Source organism: Halichoerus grypus, chromosome 11, assembly GCF_964656455.1.
Source record: "Halichoerus grypus chromosome 11, mHalGry1.hap1.1, whole genome shotgun sequence".
Classification (NCBI taxonomy): domain Eukaryota; kingdom Metazoa; phylum Chordata; class Mammalia; order Carnivora; family Phocidae; genus Halichoerus; species Halichoerus grypus.
This window is the reverse complement of record NC_135722.1, coordinates 12,666,113-12,685,268: the sequence shown is the minus strand read 5'-3', so window position 1 is coordinate 12,685,268 and position 19,156 is coordinate 12,666,113. Positions and strand designations below refer to the sequence as shown.

At 54.3% G+C, this 19,156-nt stretch overlaps 1 protein-coding gene across 1 annotated transcript in view; it reads left to right on the top strand.

Annotated features, from left to right (window-relative positions):
• The window catches only part of P2RX3 (purinergic receptor P2X 3), a 28,678-nt gene that overhangs the window by 6,294 nt on the left and 3,228 nt on the right, over positions 1 to 19,156 (top strand). Inside the window, exons 2-10 of the mRNA XM_036076582.2 lie at positions 2,696 to 2,831; positions 3,242 to 3,313; positions 3,551 to 3,614; positions 4,298 to 4,391; positions 4,691 to 4,768; positions 5,502 to 5,643; positions 6,106 to 6,242; positions 18,519 to 18,612; positions 18,907 to 18,972. Of these exons, the coding sequence (XP_035932475.1) occupies positions 2,696 to 2,831; positions 3,242 to 3,313; positions 3,551 to 3,614; positions 4,298 to 4,391; positions 4,691 to 4,768; positions 5,502 to 5,643; positions 6,106 to 6,242; positions 18,519 to 18,612; positions 18,907 to 18,972 (883 nt within the window). The remainder of the gene's footprint in view (positions 1 to 2,695; positions 2,832 to 3,241; positions 3,314 to 3,550; positions 3,615 to 4,297; positions 4,392 to 4,690; positions 4,769 to 5,501; positions 5,644 to 6,105; positions 6,243 to 18,518; positions 18,613 to 18,906; positions 18,973 to 19,156) is intronic.

The following is a 19,156-nucleotide window of genomic DNA, read 5'->3' as shown; positions in this document are numbered from 1 at the left end:
CCTGCCCCATCTCCTCAGCCCTGGCCTCTAGAGACAGACTCAGCCCCTCTGTTCTGGAAATGAAGCATCCCCTTATTTTGAGCTGCCCTGATGACGTCCTTGGGCCCCAAGGGGCCACTGAAATTCTTCCGCTTATTATTTAACTCAGAGAGAGAATTCTGATGTGGCCTCTCCTACCCACTGGGCACAAGAAGGAGCCTTGAAGGAGGAGAAAGGTGAGGAGAGAGATAGGTTAATTGTTCTTCCAAGCCCTAGGGCCCTTCCCCCTGAGACTTTCCCAAGGCTGCAGATGTTCCCCTAGTGACCGGCAGGACCAGCAGCACCGGGACCAGGATCCCGTTCAGGGTGTAAATTGGTTCTGAGCAGTCTGCCCGGGTTGGAACGCACCTACTGGCTTGGCGAGTTAGCACAGCACTCTGTGCCTCTGTTTCCTTATCTGTAACATAAGGAGAGCGATAAAGGGTTCTCACAGGGTCGTGGTAAGGACTCCATGCACCCTTACCACATAGAGCACTCAGCGTGCTGTGTTGGTTAGATAATAATAATCTGAACCCCGCTTCTCATCTGCAAATGTTCCTGGACTTTAAGAACAGGGTAGGGGGCCTTAGGAAACCATGTCATTAGATCACCACTCAGAGATGTGTCCATTCCGTGGCCGGGCACACTGAGGCTCTAGAGGGCGTATTGCAACTGTGGCTTCTACTCGGGACAGAGGTGCACTCAGTTGGGAGCAGGGAGATCTGGGCCCTCGGCCTCACTCCCTCCACTGCGCGGGGCCCCCACCCGTGAGCTGATAATACTCATTTGGACATAAGGTGGTGGATGACATTTCTGTGAGACCCATACTTCCTTATGAGACTTGATGAAACCCCTCCCCTTCCAAAAAAAAAAAAAGAAGAAGAGAGGTGCTAGGAAAGGAAAGCACATAGCACCACAAACGTCCACACAGGCCAGGTGTTCGTAAGAGCCTTCTACAAACCTGTGACCCCTCCTAATGGTGCATTCCTCAGGACACCGCGGGCTATCCAGCAGCAACAATAAAACCGGGGACAGGTTAGGAGCCGTCCACCAGCGCTCCACCCTTCCCGTCCCACTCGAGAGAGCATTCACATTCGGAATTCAAGCGCATGAGGGAAGCCCCACGATGGGGATAACTCCCAGCCCCCTCCCTGAAAACTGAGCAAAGAGTCTCTTGCAAATGTCAGCCTGTGTGAGCACAAACCTGACGGGCAGGTGCCCATCCCACAGGTGACTGTGACCCCCCAGCATGCCCCGGGAGCTGTTCCCCTCCATGGGGACCCCAGAGGTCATCCAATCCAACCACCCCCCACCTGAACGCATCTCCTTAAGTCTTCCCAGGCATGTGGAACTCACCACCTCCCACAGCAGTCCGCTCTTGGACAACTTTCTGGGGTTGGAAAGCTCCCAGGCTTGAAGTCCCAACTCCCGCCTTATAAAGTCGTCAGGTCAGCTTCCCAGCCTAGCGCGCCCCCAGCTTTGTGTTCTCTGCACTACACCGTCTCCAGTCCCTTCCTCCCGCTCATCCTCAACCTTGTGCCTCCCTGGTTAGCCGGCAGAAAATGACCCTAATCCAGCATTTCCAAAAGCGCACTCCCCATTCTACAAGATGTCACCAGCGTTTCTCCAAAAATAAGAGTGTGTGTGGCATTTTCCAAATGCATTTGATGACCTTTTCTCATCCGTGCAATGGGGACAGTGACAGCATCTGCCTGCCAGTGTGCTGTCGGGCACAGATCGGACGGGCCGCAGGCTGGAAGCCTGCTATCGAGGCGGAGAGTGGGTCGAGCCTTGAGGGCTGTGATGAGAAAGGCGGGCACCTCACAGAACTGCAGAGAGAAGAGTTGCCTGCAGCCTCTTCTTGCTGCTGGGAAAAGCTGCCAGAGTCCGGGGAGGGACGTCGGGGTGGAAGGAGAAGGGGGCCCTCCCTGATCCTGGCCGCGGGAAGAAGGCAGTACAGGTAAATGTCCACTGGGTGGCAGCACAATCCAAGGAATAAGATTTGCGGCCTCTCCCTGCTTAATCCAACTCCTACCTGCCAGGGAAGGGCTCAGCTGCTGCCCCAACCTTCCTCCTCTGCCCTTCTCATCTGGCGCCTGCACAGATGGAGACTGCTCCAAGCACCCAGCTCCCAAATGTCTTCACTGACTTGTTTACTGAACACCTACTATGTGCCGGCACTTAGAATACACCCATGAGCAAAGCCTGGGATGCTCAGGGTCAGAGGCTTAGGATGCTTTGTCCCTCCTCTTTCCAGTTGCCTGTCAAAGAGGTGGCCTCCTGGTCAGCGGGAATGACTTCGCACTGGCAAAGGGGCGATGTCACCCTCAAGGGGGTGAAAATTTGTTCTTGAGGGATTAAAAAAAAATCTCACTCTTATGTGTAAAACACAAATATACATACAGCACATAAGTTAATATCTATACTTTTAAAATTTCATGATTGGGGGGGGCGGTTAGGGGGAAAAGTCTACAAATGGTTCTGAAGCGGGAAATGGGAAAGGTGGAAAAAAACCACTCTAAGCCAACCCAGGGCAAGGTCCCTCCCCTCCAGCACAGGCCTTCCCCTGACCGGACACTCCATGCGGTCTAGTGTTGGGGAAGGAAACTTCTCCCGGCCTCTCTCTGATGGGCCTAGACCCTCCTCTCTTGCTCTCCATCCCTGCTCTCCTGCCCAGGTGGGTTTTCTTGCACGAGAAGGCTTACCAGGTGCGGGACACAGCCATTGAGTCCTCGGTCGTCACCAAGGTGAAGGGCTTTGGACGCTATGCCAACAGAGTCATGGACGTGTCTGATTATGTGACCCCACCCCAGGTATGGTTCCCCTACCCCAGGGCCACGTGTAGATGCCCAGATGCTGGGCAAGGCAAGGAGGGTGCCGATGGGATCTGATCCCCAAACCAGCATGTGTGGCATTAGTGATCAGAGAAACCCCTCCCCAGCAGTTGGGAGGTGCCAGGGAGGGGGGTGGGGTGCCCTCCAGAGTGCAGCACTAGGCATCAGGACAGTAGGGTAGGCTCTGCCACACTCATCCTGTGATCAACACAACACACAGAGGGAGCAAGAGAAGCTAGGTGGGTGGTTGGACTTGACTTGGACCCACCTCTGCCCTTTATTAGCCCTGTGACCTCGGCCAGATCTCTTAGCCCACACCTTAGTTTCCCCACCTGTAGAATGGGGATTGGTACTGGTGCATTTTTTTTTCTCTCCCTTCTCCTACCAAGGGCACCTCTGTCTTTGTCATCATCACCAAGATGATAGTCACTGAAAACCAGATGCAAGGATTCTGCCCAGAGGTGAGGGGAGGGAGGGAGGTTGGATGAAGCAGGTCAAGGAAGAAAACGTTGGGGGGTGGGGAGCGGTGGCAGGGAGGGGCGTGGGTATATGCAGAGGTCGAGCTCCAGCCTTGGAGCTATGTCTCAAGACCTCCGCCTTCCCAAGGCCCCTGGTTAGGGGGAAGCATTGGGAGCCAAAGGGCTCATCCAGGGCCAGCGCAGGGTCCTACACCCACCTGCAGACGTGTCTCCCCACAGAGCGAGGAGAAGTACCGCTGTGTATCAGACAGCCAGTGCGGGCCTCAGCGCTTCCCGGGTGGGGGTGAGTGCAGCCCTTCCCCACCCCCTTACAACCCCAGGGTGTTCGTGGGACCCTGGAAGACAGCATAGCCCCCATGGCGGAGAGAGTGGGAATTGGCCTGTTCCTCGCCATTCTGCCAGCACTTAAGATGCTGGCTGGTGTCAGACCCGGTGGGGGCCGCCCCCGGAGGAGCTTGCAGCCCAGGGAGCAGGCCTGCATGAGGCAGCAAGTGCTGTCAAGGGGGGGCAGTGGGCGCTGGGGAAGGGAGAGGGATCTGTTCCAGGTAGGGGGCCCCCCATGGCTTCCTAGAGGCAGGGACATTTTAGATGGGCCCTGAAAGATGGGAAGGAGTTGGCAGGATAGAAGGGGTTTAAAAGAACATTCTAGGCCGAAGGAACAGCTACAGCAAAGACTCAGAGGCAAGGAAGAGCACGGTGTGCCCTGGGAACAAAGAGAACAGGGCCCTCAGGGTGGCTAGGCCCAGAACGTGTCAGAGGAAGGCTGTCACCTTCCCTTAGCTTGATCTAGGGCTCAGGAGGAGCCGAGGGCGAGAGCTCGGCAGGGCTCCTATACCCCGGCTCCACCTCCCCTGCCCTGCCTGTTCGTCCCCTCCCCTGCGCGTCCCTGAATGGGGGGTGGTCCCTGATGAGAGGTGGGGTGGGGGTGCCAGGCAGGCACCCAGCATGTGTGGCTCCCCCTGGCAGGGATCCTCACCGGCCGCTGCGTGAACTACAGCTCTGTGCTCCGGACCTGTGAGATCCAGGGCTGGTGCCCCACGGAGGTGGACACAGTGGAAATGTGAGGACCCCGCCCCAGCTCTCCTTTGCCAATAGCGGGAGCTCTGCATCTCCGAGCCTGCAGAGGGTCTCCTGGGTTCCCCTAGTAGTATCCACTTCTGGGGGGGAAGTGGCCTCAGGATGGCACCTTTCCCCCGCCTCACCTGCCACCCCCCTCCCTCTGTCCCTAGAGCCCCAGAGAGGCCATGACCAGGTGCCCCGTGGGAAACATCCACCGAGAAAAGTGGTCCCTGGGGCAAAAGCCCCGTGTTTCCTCTTCCTCTTCCCAAGAAGCTAAGGCCCCCTTGTTCTCACCCACAGGCCTGTCATGATGGAAGCCGAGAACTTTACTATTTTCATCAAGAACAGCATCCGTTTCCCCCTCTTCAACTTTGAGAAGTGAGTCCCAGCTCCCTCCCTAAAACAGAAAGCAGGGCACCCACCCCACCCTGCCAGCTCATTTTCAGGGGGGTGGAGAATCCCATCCACATGGTTCTCCACACTTTCTCATCCTCTGCCCATCTCCCTGGGACTCCTAGCCCCAATCTCCCAGCTGGCCTTGACCAGCAAGCATTAGGTGGGCTCTGGAGCCAATCTCTTTGCCAGCCTCCCGCCTTAGGGCTCGGAACCCAGATGGGAGTTCTGCTTGAGGCAGATGAGGGATAAGTTCAGCCTGAGCCTGGAATCCAGATACCTCCAAAGGTCAGGGCCCAAGGGGCCCATCCCACTTCTTTCCTCCCACGTCAAGCCCAAGTCAACTACTTTTTGACTAGTTAGTTAGGAGTTCATTGACTCCTTCACTCGGCAGGTCCTCAGTGGGCATCAGGCATGTACAAAGCACAATGCCAAGCACCACGGAGGTGCTGAGAGAACTCAGGCCTGACTCCTACCCCCTGGGACCCCCAGCCTGGGAGCTGGGGGATATTGGACACGAACACACTCAACCCTGATAGAGAGAGAGGGGGATAGGAGTTGCAGGGAAGATGCAGGAACGGAGGACACGGAGCCCGCGAGTATCCAAGACATCAGGTCCCGGATCCTCCTGCCTGGGCTGGAGAAGGCCGGAGACGTTTGAGCATGCCTGTCTTCACACCAGCCCTGGGCCTTGCTTCTCTCCTCTCCTCCTCCGCAGGGGAAACCTCCTTCCCAGCCTGACAGCCGCCGACATGAAGACGTGCCGCTTCCACCCTGACAAGGCCCCCTTCTGCCCCATCTTGCGGGTGGGGGATGTGGTCAAGTTTGCAGGGCAGGATTTTGCCAAGCTGGCCAGCACGGTGAGGACCTAACGAAACACCCGGGGCCCCTTGGCAGGCGCAGGGTGGAAATACCGGGAAGGCGGAGCAGCGGCGAGGCAGCAGCGCCACCTAGTGGAAGCACGCCAGGCCTGCAACGGGCTCTGTGCCTCACCGCGGGCTCCCTCCCGCGTCCTGAGGGGCCGTGCCTCCCTCACCCTTCCCGCCAAGCCTCGGTCTCCCATTCCCGCCTTCACACTTGACCTTAGAGCTCTGAAAAAGCCCACACAACGGGAAAGTGGATCCTGGATTGCTGCTAAGAGACGCAAGACAAAAGCAGGATCTAGAGACCCAAAGGTCCATGCCCCTGACTGCAGTACTTTGTTTACTAAGCGACGTGTGCCAATAGGAAGAATCACGTGTCTGTGTGTCACGACCCCCAGCCCCCACCCTGGCAGGCGGCGGAGACAGCCCTTCCTCCTCATATGTGGCCCCTTTGCACAGGGTGGAGTCCTAGGCATTAAGATCGGCTGGGTGTGTGACCTGGACAGGGCCTGGGACCAGTGCATCCCCAAATACTCCTTCACCCGGCTCGACAGCGTCTCGGAGAAGAGCAGCGTCTCCCCAGGCTACAACTTCAGGTAATCCCCGGTCTCCTGGGACTTCGGGAGGAGGAAGCAGGGGCTGTTCTAAAGAGTCACACCTCCAGCAGCCATGCATGTCGGGAAGAAAAGACCCCATGCACCCCCATCAGGTGTTGGCTCAAAGCCAGGAAGGGCTAACTGTCGCCGTCCCCAGGAGATGGACAGGCATGTCAGCGGTGCGAGCACGAGACCAAGGTCTCCCAGAATGCGTGTGCTGTGATTCTGAGCCCTTCTTAGCTCTGGCTCTGGAGCTGTCCTGAGCCTAAGGGACGCCCAGGCAGCCCTTCTCCGGGGCCTGCATTTTCTAAGGTTTCTCGATCCACAAAGCCAGTTTACAAGATGGGAAGTTTGTCTTTCTGTTCATAACCAGGAAGTTTCATCTGAGTCACAAATAACAACCACAATGATCATTAGTGATCCCTTGCTATTCCAACCAAGAGCTCAAACCAGTCTCTAAATATCATCTAGTTTATATCCCCAATGGCCTTGAGCCATAAGGAATCTCTCCCTGATGCCCCCTCCCATCAGCCCCATCTTGAAGAAAAGGAAAAAGAAGAACCTGGGGTTAACTATCTGGAACCAGCTGAAACTGAGCAAGCCCTTGGTCTTCTCCCATCCTAATTTCCCCGTCTATGAAATGGCCATAGTACCATTATCTTGAGGATCCTATTGGCCAAGGTGTGAAAAGCTTCAGCTCTCTGTTTTGTTTTGCCCCTAATTTTTGAAGACCCGGAAGTTTCTGGTGGGGCCCTGGTTACATACAACAGTGCTATACACTAAACAGGAAACATTGGCTAAATAGGCAGTGATCAGGAAAAAAAAAGAAGTACACATAAGAATATACTTCAGTTATATATCCAAAGAATTGTTACTCGAACTTTCTTTGTGGTGGTGGTGTTTTCCAGTATAATAGCAGACATAAGCAAAACAATAATCATTTCACCTTTTTCTTACCTTTATTTGTAGTTTTAAAACTACATCTGAAACTACGTCCCATTACACTTTATATTTAATAGTTTAAAATATATATGTATATTCTCTGGAGAGAAGAATTTTTTAAAATTGAAAGTGCTTTCATAATCAACTCCAAACTTTAAAAAACCATAGGAAACAACACATATTTTAAAGTAGGTTAAAAATACTGTTCGGCTCCCTGGCAGAAATTGGCATATTTATTCAGTGGGTACATCACACAGAAATCAATACAAAGGATATTTGTATGGTGGCTTAAAATAGCAACATATTAATAAAATTCTCAGGATCTAAAATGCAAAGTTTTCATCTTCATAACTTCCCTGTGGCCAGTGGGAATTCTTCAATTTCCCAAATAACTTACTTGGCAGGAGAGCTTATGAAGAATGTGAACTATGATGAAGACCCCTACTATGGGTGCCACACAGTTTTAGAGCAAGCTCTTTGATCTAAAGAAGCAATGGTGTGGAGTTCTCGATCTCCAGTGCATTGTGCTTCAGCTGCCCCTCCACCCCGACTCCCCTTCCCGGGCCCCCCTCACCCCCACCCCACACGGCAGAATGTGAGGTGGACCTGGTCCTAAATCAGCTTAGGTTGTATTTGGGCAGACAGATCTGAGGATCCCTGAGCCTAACCCCCAGGGACCTATGAGAGGTGTGGACCCAGATAACTAACCCCCTCACCAAAGACCCCCAGGCCAGAGTAGGAAGGGACAAAGCTGCTCATTTTGACCCCCCTGTAGTTTAAAAGAACTTCCAGAGCGATGGCATGGGGGGGCATCTGGCAGCCATGACGAGCAGAGGGCTCCGCCCAAGCCCCCTCAGTTCCCTCCCCTGGGTGCCCACCCACCACCTCATATTGCCTTCAAGCTACTGGGCACCACATGGACCCCCAAGGCTGAGCTAAGCGCCCACGTTGGAGAGGCCACAGAGAATAAAGATCACAGCCAGGGTCGGCACTGCTGTTCCTGATAATGGTAGTCCTTCGGATCCCACAAGCCTCCTGATCTGTGGGCACCATACTCACCACCGTGGGTGCTGAGTGTTTCATGTGCTTTGGCCCATTGTTCCTTACCCGCTCTGTGAAGTAGATGCCACAATCCCCCCACTTCACAGATGAGAAAACAAAGACTTGGCGGAATGAAGCGAGTTTCCCCAGGTCACACAGCCAGTAGGCGTGGGAGCCTGGACGCAAACACATTTTCTTGGATGATTTCCACGCAGCCAGGAAGGCTGGGGACATTCATATTTGTGAATCCTCAAAAAAACATGCCCATGTGGTTGATACTTCCGTCACTTAAAAACGAAGAACCTGAGGTCCACAGAGGCTAAAGGACCAGCGGCTGCTGGAGGCACAATTCAGGGTCTGGCCTTCTGTGTCCCAAACAAATTTGTCTGCTACTCCTTCTCTAACAGAGGCCAGAGTTTTTTAAATGTCCTACTGTTGCCATTTGCTCTGGAGGAAATGCAAACATTCAGCCAAGAGTCAGCCTTGTTTTAATCTGCACACTCAGGCAAGAGGCAGCTAGAGATTCTCATTTCCATCACTAATTACTTCTGCAGCTCCTTTCCAAATGCCCCCCCACACCCCGCTTCTTGCAGCTCTTTGCCTGTAGGATCAGAGATTTAGAGAATTTGTAGCCACCGAGGACTCCTGGGATACCCCTAGGCTGAGGTGGCCATTTCACCGATGAGGAAGCAGAAATTTCAGAGGGGAAGTGACTTGTCCAAGGTTACAGAGACATCCTAAGGAGCCTTCGAGGTCATTTGTCCCGGCTCTAGCTACATCAGTCTTGCTGTGACATGGCCCCAAACATGGGTCTGCTTCACAAAATGGCCTGTCCCTCATTGACAGCTCCAATTATTGGAAAGGTGACCTTGTATTGAGCCAGAATGTGTCTCCCTTCAACTTCCATCCAAATTACCTGGTGCCGTCCACCTAAATTAATCTTTATTTGTGTGATCTCCTGAAGTTGCCATCTGTCCCTACCTGAAACTTGGTGGAAAGATTTTGTTTTCACTCCTATATCTATTCTGTATGGCTGACCTCTCCAGAAGCCACTTTAATTTGGTACTTTTATGAAGCCTCTTTCCAAGTACATTGAGATGTGGCATTGGTGGGTCCATCCGGATTAGTAGTGGGCAAAGGACAGCATTTCTAAAAAGTAAGAACTGGCAAGAGTCACCAGGGACCCCAGCAGCAGGGGGGTGTAGACAAGGGCCGAGTTCTCGCATTGCGGGGGGGACCCTCAGTTCGCCGGCGCAGGATTTTAACCAGGGAGCTACACCCCCCAAGGTGCTGGGGGATGTGAGTACTGTGTCTTTGAGTGAGCGGGTGTGTTTGTTAGGGGATGAGCATGAATCCGTGGGTGACTGTGCCTGAGCGGGGCCTGTGTGTGTGTGTGTGCGTGTGCGTGTGAGCATGTGCGTGAATGTATGCGAGTGCATGTGAGTATGTGGGCAGAGATGGTACAAAGACCGATTGAAAATACCGTAGCAGTCAGGGTCCCAGCAGGAAACAGCACACGCAGACTGGGTGATGTGAGGAGAGTTTAATAAAGGGACTGTTTCAAAGGTGTGGGCAGGGTGTAGGGAAACCACGAAGGATAGCGCAGGGCCTGGGACCAGCAACGGGACATTGGTCTGAAGGGGCGAGGGCAGGAAGCAGTTAGTGGGACCCGGAGATACCACTGTGGGGACAGGAGCCGCCAGGGGAGGCAGCCCAGGGCCCGGTGGGGAAGGCAGGAGCGCGGACCAGGGGTTTCCTTCATGCACTCTTGGAGGTCTCTAACCCTTATATCCCCCGGATGAACTCATGGACCAAATGCCCAGTAAGTGCACATATTCATACACATGAGCAGTTCTGCATGCATTTTCTTTGTAAAAAAAAAATATATATATATATCTTATTTCTACAAAAAACGATATAAATACATCCTCAGAGTAATAAATCCAAGCGATCCTGATACATAGGCGTGATGATGTGGAGACTCCCTTTCCTTCCTCCAGCCTTTCTCCCCTTATAGGAAGTTAACATCTTGGACAGTTTGGCGGGCTTCCCTCTAGTGCTTTTTCTCTGCGTTTATGAGGCATAAAATTCTGGGACTCTGAAGATCTTTAAAAGCCCATCCCCAGACCTCAGATTGAGAGCCCCGAGGGTTAAGTTTGCAAAGCCTTTTCGCGCCTATTTTGACAGGATTCACGGCTCACGCCCACACCCCCATAGTAGGCTCGGAAAGACCGAGACTTGCCCAAGATTATACAGCTTAAGTAAGAAGGACGTCGGGACTCAAACCCGGGGACCCGGTCCATCTGTAGCCGCTGCTTCTAGCACACCTTCCACCATCACATCGTCAGAGCGTTTGCCACAAAGAAGCGAGTGGGAGAGACAGGCCCAGCAGTGAAGGCGGGAACGATGCGACAGAAGCAAAAACGGTGTGTCTTGCAACGTCGGATTCGTATTTCTCCTCTGAGCGCTCCCGAGGCAGCTTTGCTATGAAAAGGCAAGGCAGTTTTGGATTTCCTGTCTTGGTGTCTGGGACAGAAAACACTTGTTCAGCTGCTAGATGTTCCTCATGCCGGAGGTGTTTCTAGTGATGGTTTCGTGTTGGAAATGTACCCACAACAGCTTTCCTGGAGCTCGGAAATTTGGCGCCTGCTCTGCTTCCCATGCAGAAACGTGCAGATCAGCAAGATCTTAGGCCAATTGACAGAGACGGAATCGAAAGTGCGCCCTTGGCTTTGATCATTCTTTCTGCAATCTGGATTTTTCTCTTTCCAAAAACCATAGAATATGTGTTTAAAAAGCAGCCATTTTCCATCATCTCCACAGAGACGCCTGAAGGCCCGGCTGACGGGAGTGTATTTTGCTTGCCTTCGCCATGATCCATTTTCCCCTTTGTTTAGGTTCAAGTGGAAGGAGAGACCATTAGAGAGATCCTGAATTTATGCAGCCTTCTATAATTTTAATGTCTAGCCTGTCCTCACAGCAACCAACTTTATTGGCAGAAAACAGCGGCTAACCCTCATCGAGCGCTTACCAGTGAGCCAGGGACTTAGCAGGTGCTCTTTGTGGATTATCTTGTCAACTCTGAAGAGAGAATTTTATAGCTGGAAACCTAACACTCAGAGGTTTCGTTATCTGCCCAAGGCCGCACAGCAAATAGTGCTGGCCTGGATTTCAAATTCCAGCAGCCTCTAGAACCTATGCTGGTGACCACGAGTATCCTATAGGACCGGTATAGTTACCCCCCACTTTACAGACAAGGAAACTGAGGCCAAAAAGGCTACTCCCAGGAACAAACAGCTAGCCACCTGGCTGTCAGGTACATCCAGCTCCATGTCCACTGATCTTTTCCTGCCTCATTCAAGATGAACTAACAGAAATCTGTTTAAAAAGGTCAACAACCAACCACTGCTTAAATCGGCCCCTGAAGCTGATTAGGTTCCCACAATATTCGTAAGTAAACATGGCTCCGGGTCTTCTCTAAGGGAAGGAGTCCCAGCCTGCTCCAAGGACGTTGCCCCGCCCCCACGCAATGAGTCTGCCAGGAGATATTTTCCTGTCAGTATAAAATCAACTGTAAAAGTGTATTTCAGCTGGCAAAATCACTTCTCACCAGGCAAAAGCGTCGCAGAGAACACCACTTCCTTCACTCAGACACTCAAATCCCAGGCCCAAGTTTTCCCTCACAAGTCCAACCTGGATCCCGCGAGTTTGTTGCTATTTTTCCTGTAACAGTTACGTGTCCCTGCTTTAGGAAGGAATTTCCATCACTCTATGGGATCGTTGCTAAACAGATGTCTGAGAGCTTCCAAGGGATTCGTACATTGTGATCAAACCCTTCTCCATTCAACAGATGTTTATGGACTGCCGACTACGGCAAATGTCAGCCTGGCGTGGAGAAGCGTTCCTGCAGGCCGGAGCCTCCCAAGGCTGCAACTGGGCTGCTCCGAGTTTCCTCTCTCTGGGGGGGTCCAGGCAGCGGCAGCACACCTCCGCGGCTAACGAGGGGAGGGCTCTGGAGATCTCCTCCTATGCCAGATTCTGGCAGGCACAAACACGAACGAGACCAGTTCCTATGATCACGTGGAAATGATAAACCTGCACCCAAGTAACAAAATATTTATACGAAAAATATTTTGTGCTGGAGCAAGCGGAGAATAATTAATTATTCATCTTAAGATGAAGCAAAGGTGAAGCAGAGAGAGCCCAGGCTGCACGTCAGGAGGCCCACAGGCCTCGCCATGAATGCTCAGTGTGATTTTCAGCAAGTCTCGGCCCCTCCGTGGGCCTCAGTTTCCTCCTCTGTGAAATGGGCTGTTTCAAGGTGCTCAGGTCCCTTCAAGCTCTGAAAGTCTGAAGGAGTGCATGTGGGTGTCTGGGGAAGGCTTTGGAAACGGGCCGCTGAAGCGTGCACTATTATTTATAGACCTGTCACACTGGAACGTAGCTTCCACGCTGCCCTGCTGAAGCACATCTGACAAATGATTTATTATGGTAACTGATGTTTGTACTTACTCATTCTTTATCTGCTGCTGCCCGTGGCACGAGGGATCACGTGTACACACACACACACACACACACAAGTGTCTCAGCCCTGTCAGGTCTCGGCTTGTTGGATTCGGTGCCGCGTTGGGCTTGTCCTGTCCGGTCACAGCACAGGTGTCCCCGGGAGGGTCCTCGTGGGAAAGCCCTCTCAGCCGGCGTTTGTGAAGAAACTCACCCAGCGCGGGAGCGCAGACACTCAGAGCCTAACAGCGTGGGAAGCCATTCCCACCGCCAGGCCCCAGCCCCGGGGAGGAACGGGAGCCCGGCCGAGAGCTGGGGTCCCTGACACGAGCGACAGTCATATAGAGCAGCACAACCACGGAGAGAGCCCCAGCCACGCAGGAAAGCAGTGGGCCATATACCGGCCGTCTGCCTACCCTCTGGCCCCTCCAGTGTCCCCGTTCCCCAAAGCCCCGCGTTAACCAGAGAGGAAGGGAGGCAGGCAGGCGGCCCGTGGAGGTCAGCAGTGGAGAGTGGTGGGCACGCCAGGGGCTCTCCGCCCTCCTTCCACCGCTGCCCACAGCTGGCCTTATCAGAGAAGCTCTGCGCCTGCCCTGCGACCCCCCCCCCCGGGGGGTCCCTGCCCCTCCTGGGCTCAGTGGCTGCAGGCGGCGGGCGCCCTTCTCTCCTCCTCGGTGCATCCCCACCGTCCGGGCCATGCGGCCTCTCCGCAGGAGGCACCAGCTTCATACGTCCCTGCTCACCGAGGCCGCCCCGAAGTCCCCTTTCTGGCTCGTCTCTCAGGGGAGCAGCGGGGATGGGCATTGGAGTTCAGATCCCAGCTGTGCCCCTGGCAGGCCCAGGAACTTTTATAGCCACCGGCCAGGCTTCTCTCCAGCCCGATGAGCACCGGGCGGCATGCACCGAAAGCTCGGAGCCTCACAGCCAGCAGCTCACGGAATCCTCCGGCACAAGCCCGCTGCTCTTGCTAGTACCCCCATTTCACATCTGGGGAGACAGAGGCTCCGGGAGGCGAAGGACTTTCCCTCGGCTTATGTAAGCTAATCTGGAGCCAGGGTTCAAGCCCAGGACTGTCTCATTCCAAAGCTCCTCCTCCAGCAGCCCTGACAACAGCTTCCCCGCACACTGATAAACCGGCTCTGGAGAAAAAGGAAACAGACAAAGGAAACACCTGATTCATGGTGGTCGCCAATTTCCCTGGTGTAAATATACCCCTCCTGTCAATTTCAAGCTGTGTGTGAAGTCCCTGAATGTGGAACTGGGAAGAGATGTGGACAGTGGCAGGACCACGTGGACCCAGCCGTTTCCGCCCATCCCAGTCTCCAGCCCACCACGCTCCTGAAGCTTCTTCAGAGACACTATGTCCTTTCTCAGGAGAGGGCTCGTGGCTCCCGCAGCCGGGAACGCGGCCCCCACCTCTGGCCTTCGCACCTGTCAACCCTCCATCCCTCAGGCCTCAGCTCTAACGTCACTTTACACGAAGCCTTCCTTGACTCGCAGCCTAGGTCAGATTGTCTTCACTAAATGTGCTCTTCGAATGGTGCTCTCTCTTCTCCAGCCCTTACGTCAGATTTTAGCTATTTATGGGAGTGTGTGGTTATTCATATTTCTCTCCCTCTGATGAGAGCAGAGCTTGTTGCCAAGGTGTCAGCGGGGCCTAGCACAGTGCCTGGCATAGGGTGGGTGTGCTCTAAATACCTGCTGGGCCCTGGTGGCTGAATAGGAGTTTGCAAGGTGGGAAGGGGAGGAGAGAGGAACAGCATGGGCACAGGCAAGAAGTCTGCGTCTGTGGGATGTGTCCAGGAAACAAGAAAGTGGGCGGAGTGGTGTGGCTGGCACTGGAACTGCATGGCACGGAGGGGCTTCTTCCAACAGGTCAGGAAGGTGCTGGGCCGGGAGGGTCTTGGTGGTGGTGTTCTCGCCGACTGCATTTGCCAGCCAAGAAAACCAAAGCTGGAGAGGTAGGAATCAGGGGATTTGGGAGAAATCAGGGATGGCCAGGGTGTCGCTCTGTCCATCTCCTTTTCAGTGGAGGAGGCTGGGGAATCCTTCTTCCCACACTCCATGGCTCTTCTGTTCTACTCCAGCCGATGACGCTGGGTGTCGAGACCTGCCTTGCCAATGCAAGAGGGCCCCCAGCTGGAGAACTGAAAGAAATCAGCCGCGACCTACTAGAAATCAGGCAACAAAAAGAACAGTCTAGAAAGAATACTGGCTCAGAGTGTGAACTCTGGCACGGGAACTGCCTGAGTTTGAATCCCAGGCTCGGTTACTGACTGCTGGGTTTGGGGACCTTAGACAAATTGCTTAATCTGTGTGATCCTGGCTCCTCATCTGTAGAATGGGAAGGACAATAGAACTCAATTCCATGGGGCTGGGTCTTAAAAGAAAGTGTAAAGCACGTGGCGCAGTGCTGGGCACGGAGTAAGCAGTCGGTGTGTGCTGGCTCTTCTTACCGCTGATGGGCTTCTCTCGAGGATGCAGGAGACTAGTGGCCCAGGGGAACGTAGATATTCTTTCATTTATCGTGATCCTAGGAAAAGAAAGAAAAGGGACAAGCTTTAGGGACTTCTTGTATGTTAACATTGTCTCATCCGTCCTCCCCATGGCTCTTTCTATTCTCACTGCTCAGTTGAGGCAGAAAGCTCAGAGAGGCCTCACTGGTGCAGGGTGGAAAAGCTAATTAAAGATAACAGAACCACACCCAGACCTCCAAGACTCTTAGAGGGAATAAGCCTAGGAATGTGTCATCATTGGGAATTGCCCTCTTGCGGGCTAATCTTGAAAAACTCCCCAATTTTAACTCTCTTCATCCTTTGGTAGAGAACTTCTCCCTGAACCCCAGGTTCCCTCAGCTAGAAAATCAGGGGTGTTTGTAACAGGGTAAATATCGCTAGCTGCTATAACAAACAACCCCCTCGGCTCAGGGGCTCCTGTCACCTATTGAATCAGGCTCCCCCAGGGCCTGAGTTCACCCCTAGCTCCTGAGCAAGTGGCCATGAGGACGGGGAGGGTGAACGAGGCACACAGCTCTGACACCTCAGCCTACAGGTGCCAGACCTCACTTCCATTCACGTTACTAGTCAAGGGCCCCACCTAGCTCACTGCAAGGGGGTGGGCAGCACAGTCCAGCCGTGTGCCAAGAGAAAAGATAACCCAAACCCCAGTGCCACAGGGTTGGCCCGGACTCCGTGACCCTCACGGGCCACCCTTGAACGCAGCAGTCAGGACTCCCAGGACCTTCCCTCCTGCAGCCAGGGCCCTCCCTCCCCGGGCGCCGTTCTGCCTCCTCCCTCCCTCCCAGGAAGAGAACCAGTCCCTGCCAACCCTCCTCCGAGGGTGGGTGGTTGGTGAGATAATGATCTTATCATACTTATTGCCTCTTGGAAGGCAGGTGCTGGAGAAAAACCAAGTCCGCTTTGGTTTTTCTCCCTGTTCCTTCACATTCCTTCCCGAGATAAATTTAGCCAGCTTTCGCTTTGAACGCAGTGCCCAGGATGCTGACTTTTTGTTCTCCGAGGCGAGGTGAGAACGTTTTTCGTGGCTGCAGCCTCGGGCCGGAATGCAGACTTCAGGAGCACAGTCCTGGCCTCTGCCCTGCCCCAAACATCTGTGACCCCCCTTCCCGCCCCTGCCCGGTCCCCGAGGACATCAGGTACCACATCTCCCAGACAGGGAACCTGAGTTCTCCAGTGATGCGAACAGAACACAGAATACAGAAGGGCTTTGAGATCTGGCTCCTTACCGGCCACCTGGAGCCCAGAGACAGCAGGTTCACGGTTAAGAGCAGAGACTGGAATCCCGGCTCGGGCAAGTTACCCTCTTCTCCGTCTCCCCATCTGTAAAATGGGTCCCCCTGCTGGTGCAGCCCGGCGCATTCCATTCTGCCTTGGTCTGTGAAACCCTCTGCCGCCGCCACCCAGACCATAACTTACATCTTTAAAGCTGGTCCAGCCCCTCCCCTCTCTCCTTGTCCTCCAGGTCTTTGCTTCTTTGGCATAGGTAGTTGGGTTCCTTTCAGTCTTCTTCCTGGGGCCACTCCCATTTTTACTCTGGGTCTCAGTCTCAAGATCATCCTGCCTCCCCTGCCTCCCCCTTTGGCTGCAAAGGCCACGGGCAGGCATGAAAACGTGCAGCCCAGACTCTTTCCTGACCCAGTTAAACTCTTCTTCCATTCCCGCCCTCTGATGGCCCGTGGATGCCTCCCACTGCTGAGCCCACAGGGAGCCAGAGGGCAGGGAGCTTGGTGGAGGCAGGGTCTGCAGACCAGGCTCCCAGGCCCTGCGGAGAAGGGCGGGCAGAGAACCGGTGCGGAGGGACAGGCAGAAGGTCCAACCCCGGGATCTCGACAGGGCCCGTCTCAAAGGGTGGGTCTCAGTGTTTACCCCTCTCACCAACAGACCCGCGGCGGCGGGGGAGCAGGGGGGAGGCATGAGCACCCCCAGGTCAGAGACGTGAGCCGTGAGGCTGTTCTGAGTCACAGAGAAGGCCCCACTGCCAGCAAGGGGTGGAGCCAGGATTTAGACTCGTTTCTGCCTGCCTCCAGCGTTCACACAGCCAGAGCAGACAATGGCTGACCGTCTGAGTTTCGATGACTCTTCCCCTCTGCTATCTGTGCCCTTGGGCTGAGCATTGCCCTCTCCCTGCCGAGCGCGCTCAAATGCAAATAGCCCTGGGAGGGGCGTCACAGTCACAGAACACTTGGACACCTTCCGGGAAGGCGTTCCCCAGACTCCCATCTCTGTGGGAGAGGCCTGGGGATCTGGGGATCATCGGAAACACTGAAGGGGAGACAGCCAGCACCAAATAAGATCCATGGCAACCCCACAGAGTTACGGAGCTTTCTGAGCCCCTTTTCCGCATCATCTCACTTAACCCTTGCATGCTCCTGGGATCCTGTCACCCCTGCGGGTCCATGGTAGCCCCAAGAAATTACACTTTGCTGATACTAGAGTTTTGCCTACGATGGGCAGGGCCGTAGGGGTGATGCACTGGCTTTAGATACAGTCTTGGGCAACTCTAGCATTGAGTCTCAGCCAGCTGGGCGACCCTGGACAAGTCTCTTAACCTCCTCAGAGCCTCACTTGAAAAACAGAGCAGTCACATCCCTATCCCGCAGGGCTTTTTAAAACTGCTCTATAAATGTGAATGTATTTCTTCAGCAATAATAACAGCCAATACCAGCACGCATTCCCTGGGTGCTTACTGTGTTCCAGGCACTGCTCTAGATCACTGGTGTGTGTGCTTTCACTCAATGCTCACAACACCACTGTGAAGCAGGACTTCTATATTATTCCCAATAATAAAAGCGGCAATTGGATCTCAGAGAGGTTACGTAACTGGGCCAAGGTTGCACAGCTAGTAAGTGACAGAGCCAGGCTTTGAACCCAAGCAGGCTGAGAAGCCAAGGGGAGGGGAGCGTCTGCAGTGAGCCAGGCCCAGGGATACCCAGACAAATAAAACCGAGGAAGCTTGGAGTCCAGCAAGACTCAGATTTTGCACACATCAGAATCATCTAGGGAAATTACTTAAAAGGCAGAGTCCTGGGCCCTACCCACAGAGATGCGGGTTCCACAGGTTCAGGGTGGGGCTGGGAATCTGCCTTGGTAACAAGCCCCCAGGATGATGTCTGCACAGAGGGTCAGCTAACCGCACAGGGAGGACTGTGGCAGGTGTCCAGCAAACCGTCAGTAAGAGTTGCTCAGTAAGTGAGGGTTGTAGGCTCTAGAGGACCTTGAAGCTTCAGGTAGGAGCCCACGGTGGGACCCACCTTCCACCTCTGGCTTCCAGGTTTGCCAAGTACTACAAGATGGAGAATGGCAGTGAGTACCGCACACTCCTGAAGGCTTTTGGCATCCGCTTTGACGTGCTGGTGTACGGGAACGTGAGTCCTTGGGCCGGGCAGATCAGGGGGAGGACAGGGGAGGAAACCCAGACCAGTCTTGGGCCCTCAAGAGCCTCCTCCCGGGGGGCAAGTTCCTGCCACTGACCAGCTCTGAGAGCCTTAGTGAGTCACATCTCTAGTCTCTTCACCGCTGCGGTCAAGGGCTGGGGCCTCCTGGTCTACCAAGAACCCTCCACTCCACGGTCTCTCGGGCTGGGAGTCCACATTCAGCCTCAAGCCTCAGGACCTCGTGCTGGACCCTCTGCCCACCTGCCTTGGTCTTTCTGCTTGCAGGCTGGCAAGTTCAACATCATCCCCACCATCATCAGCTCTGTGGCAGCCTTCACGTCCGTGGGAGTGGTGAGTTCAGCCCCTCCAGGCTCAGACAGGAGACCAATCAAGGTGGGGCCCCAGCTGGGGGGGGCATGGGGAGTGGCCCAGGTAAGCTCTGCTTCTGCCTAGAATGGAAAGCCTGACCTCTGGCCAGGTGCCTCAGTCTCCCTCGCTGCCTCCCTGCTGGGTCAGTCCTTGAGTGAACGTCTCT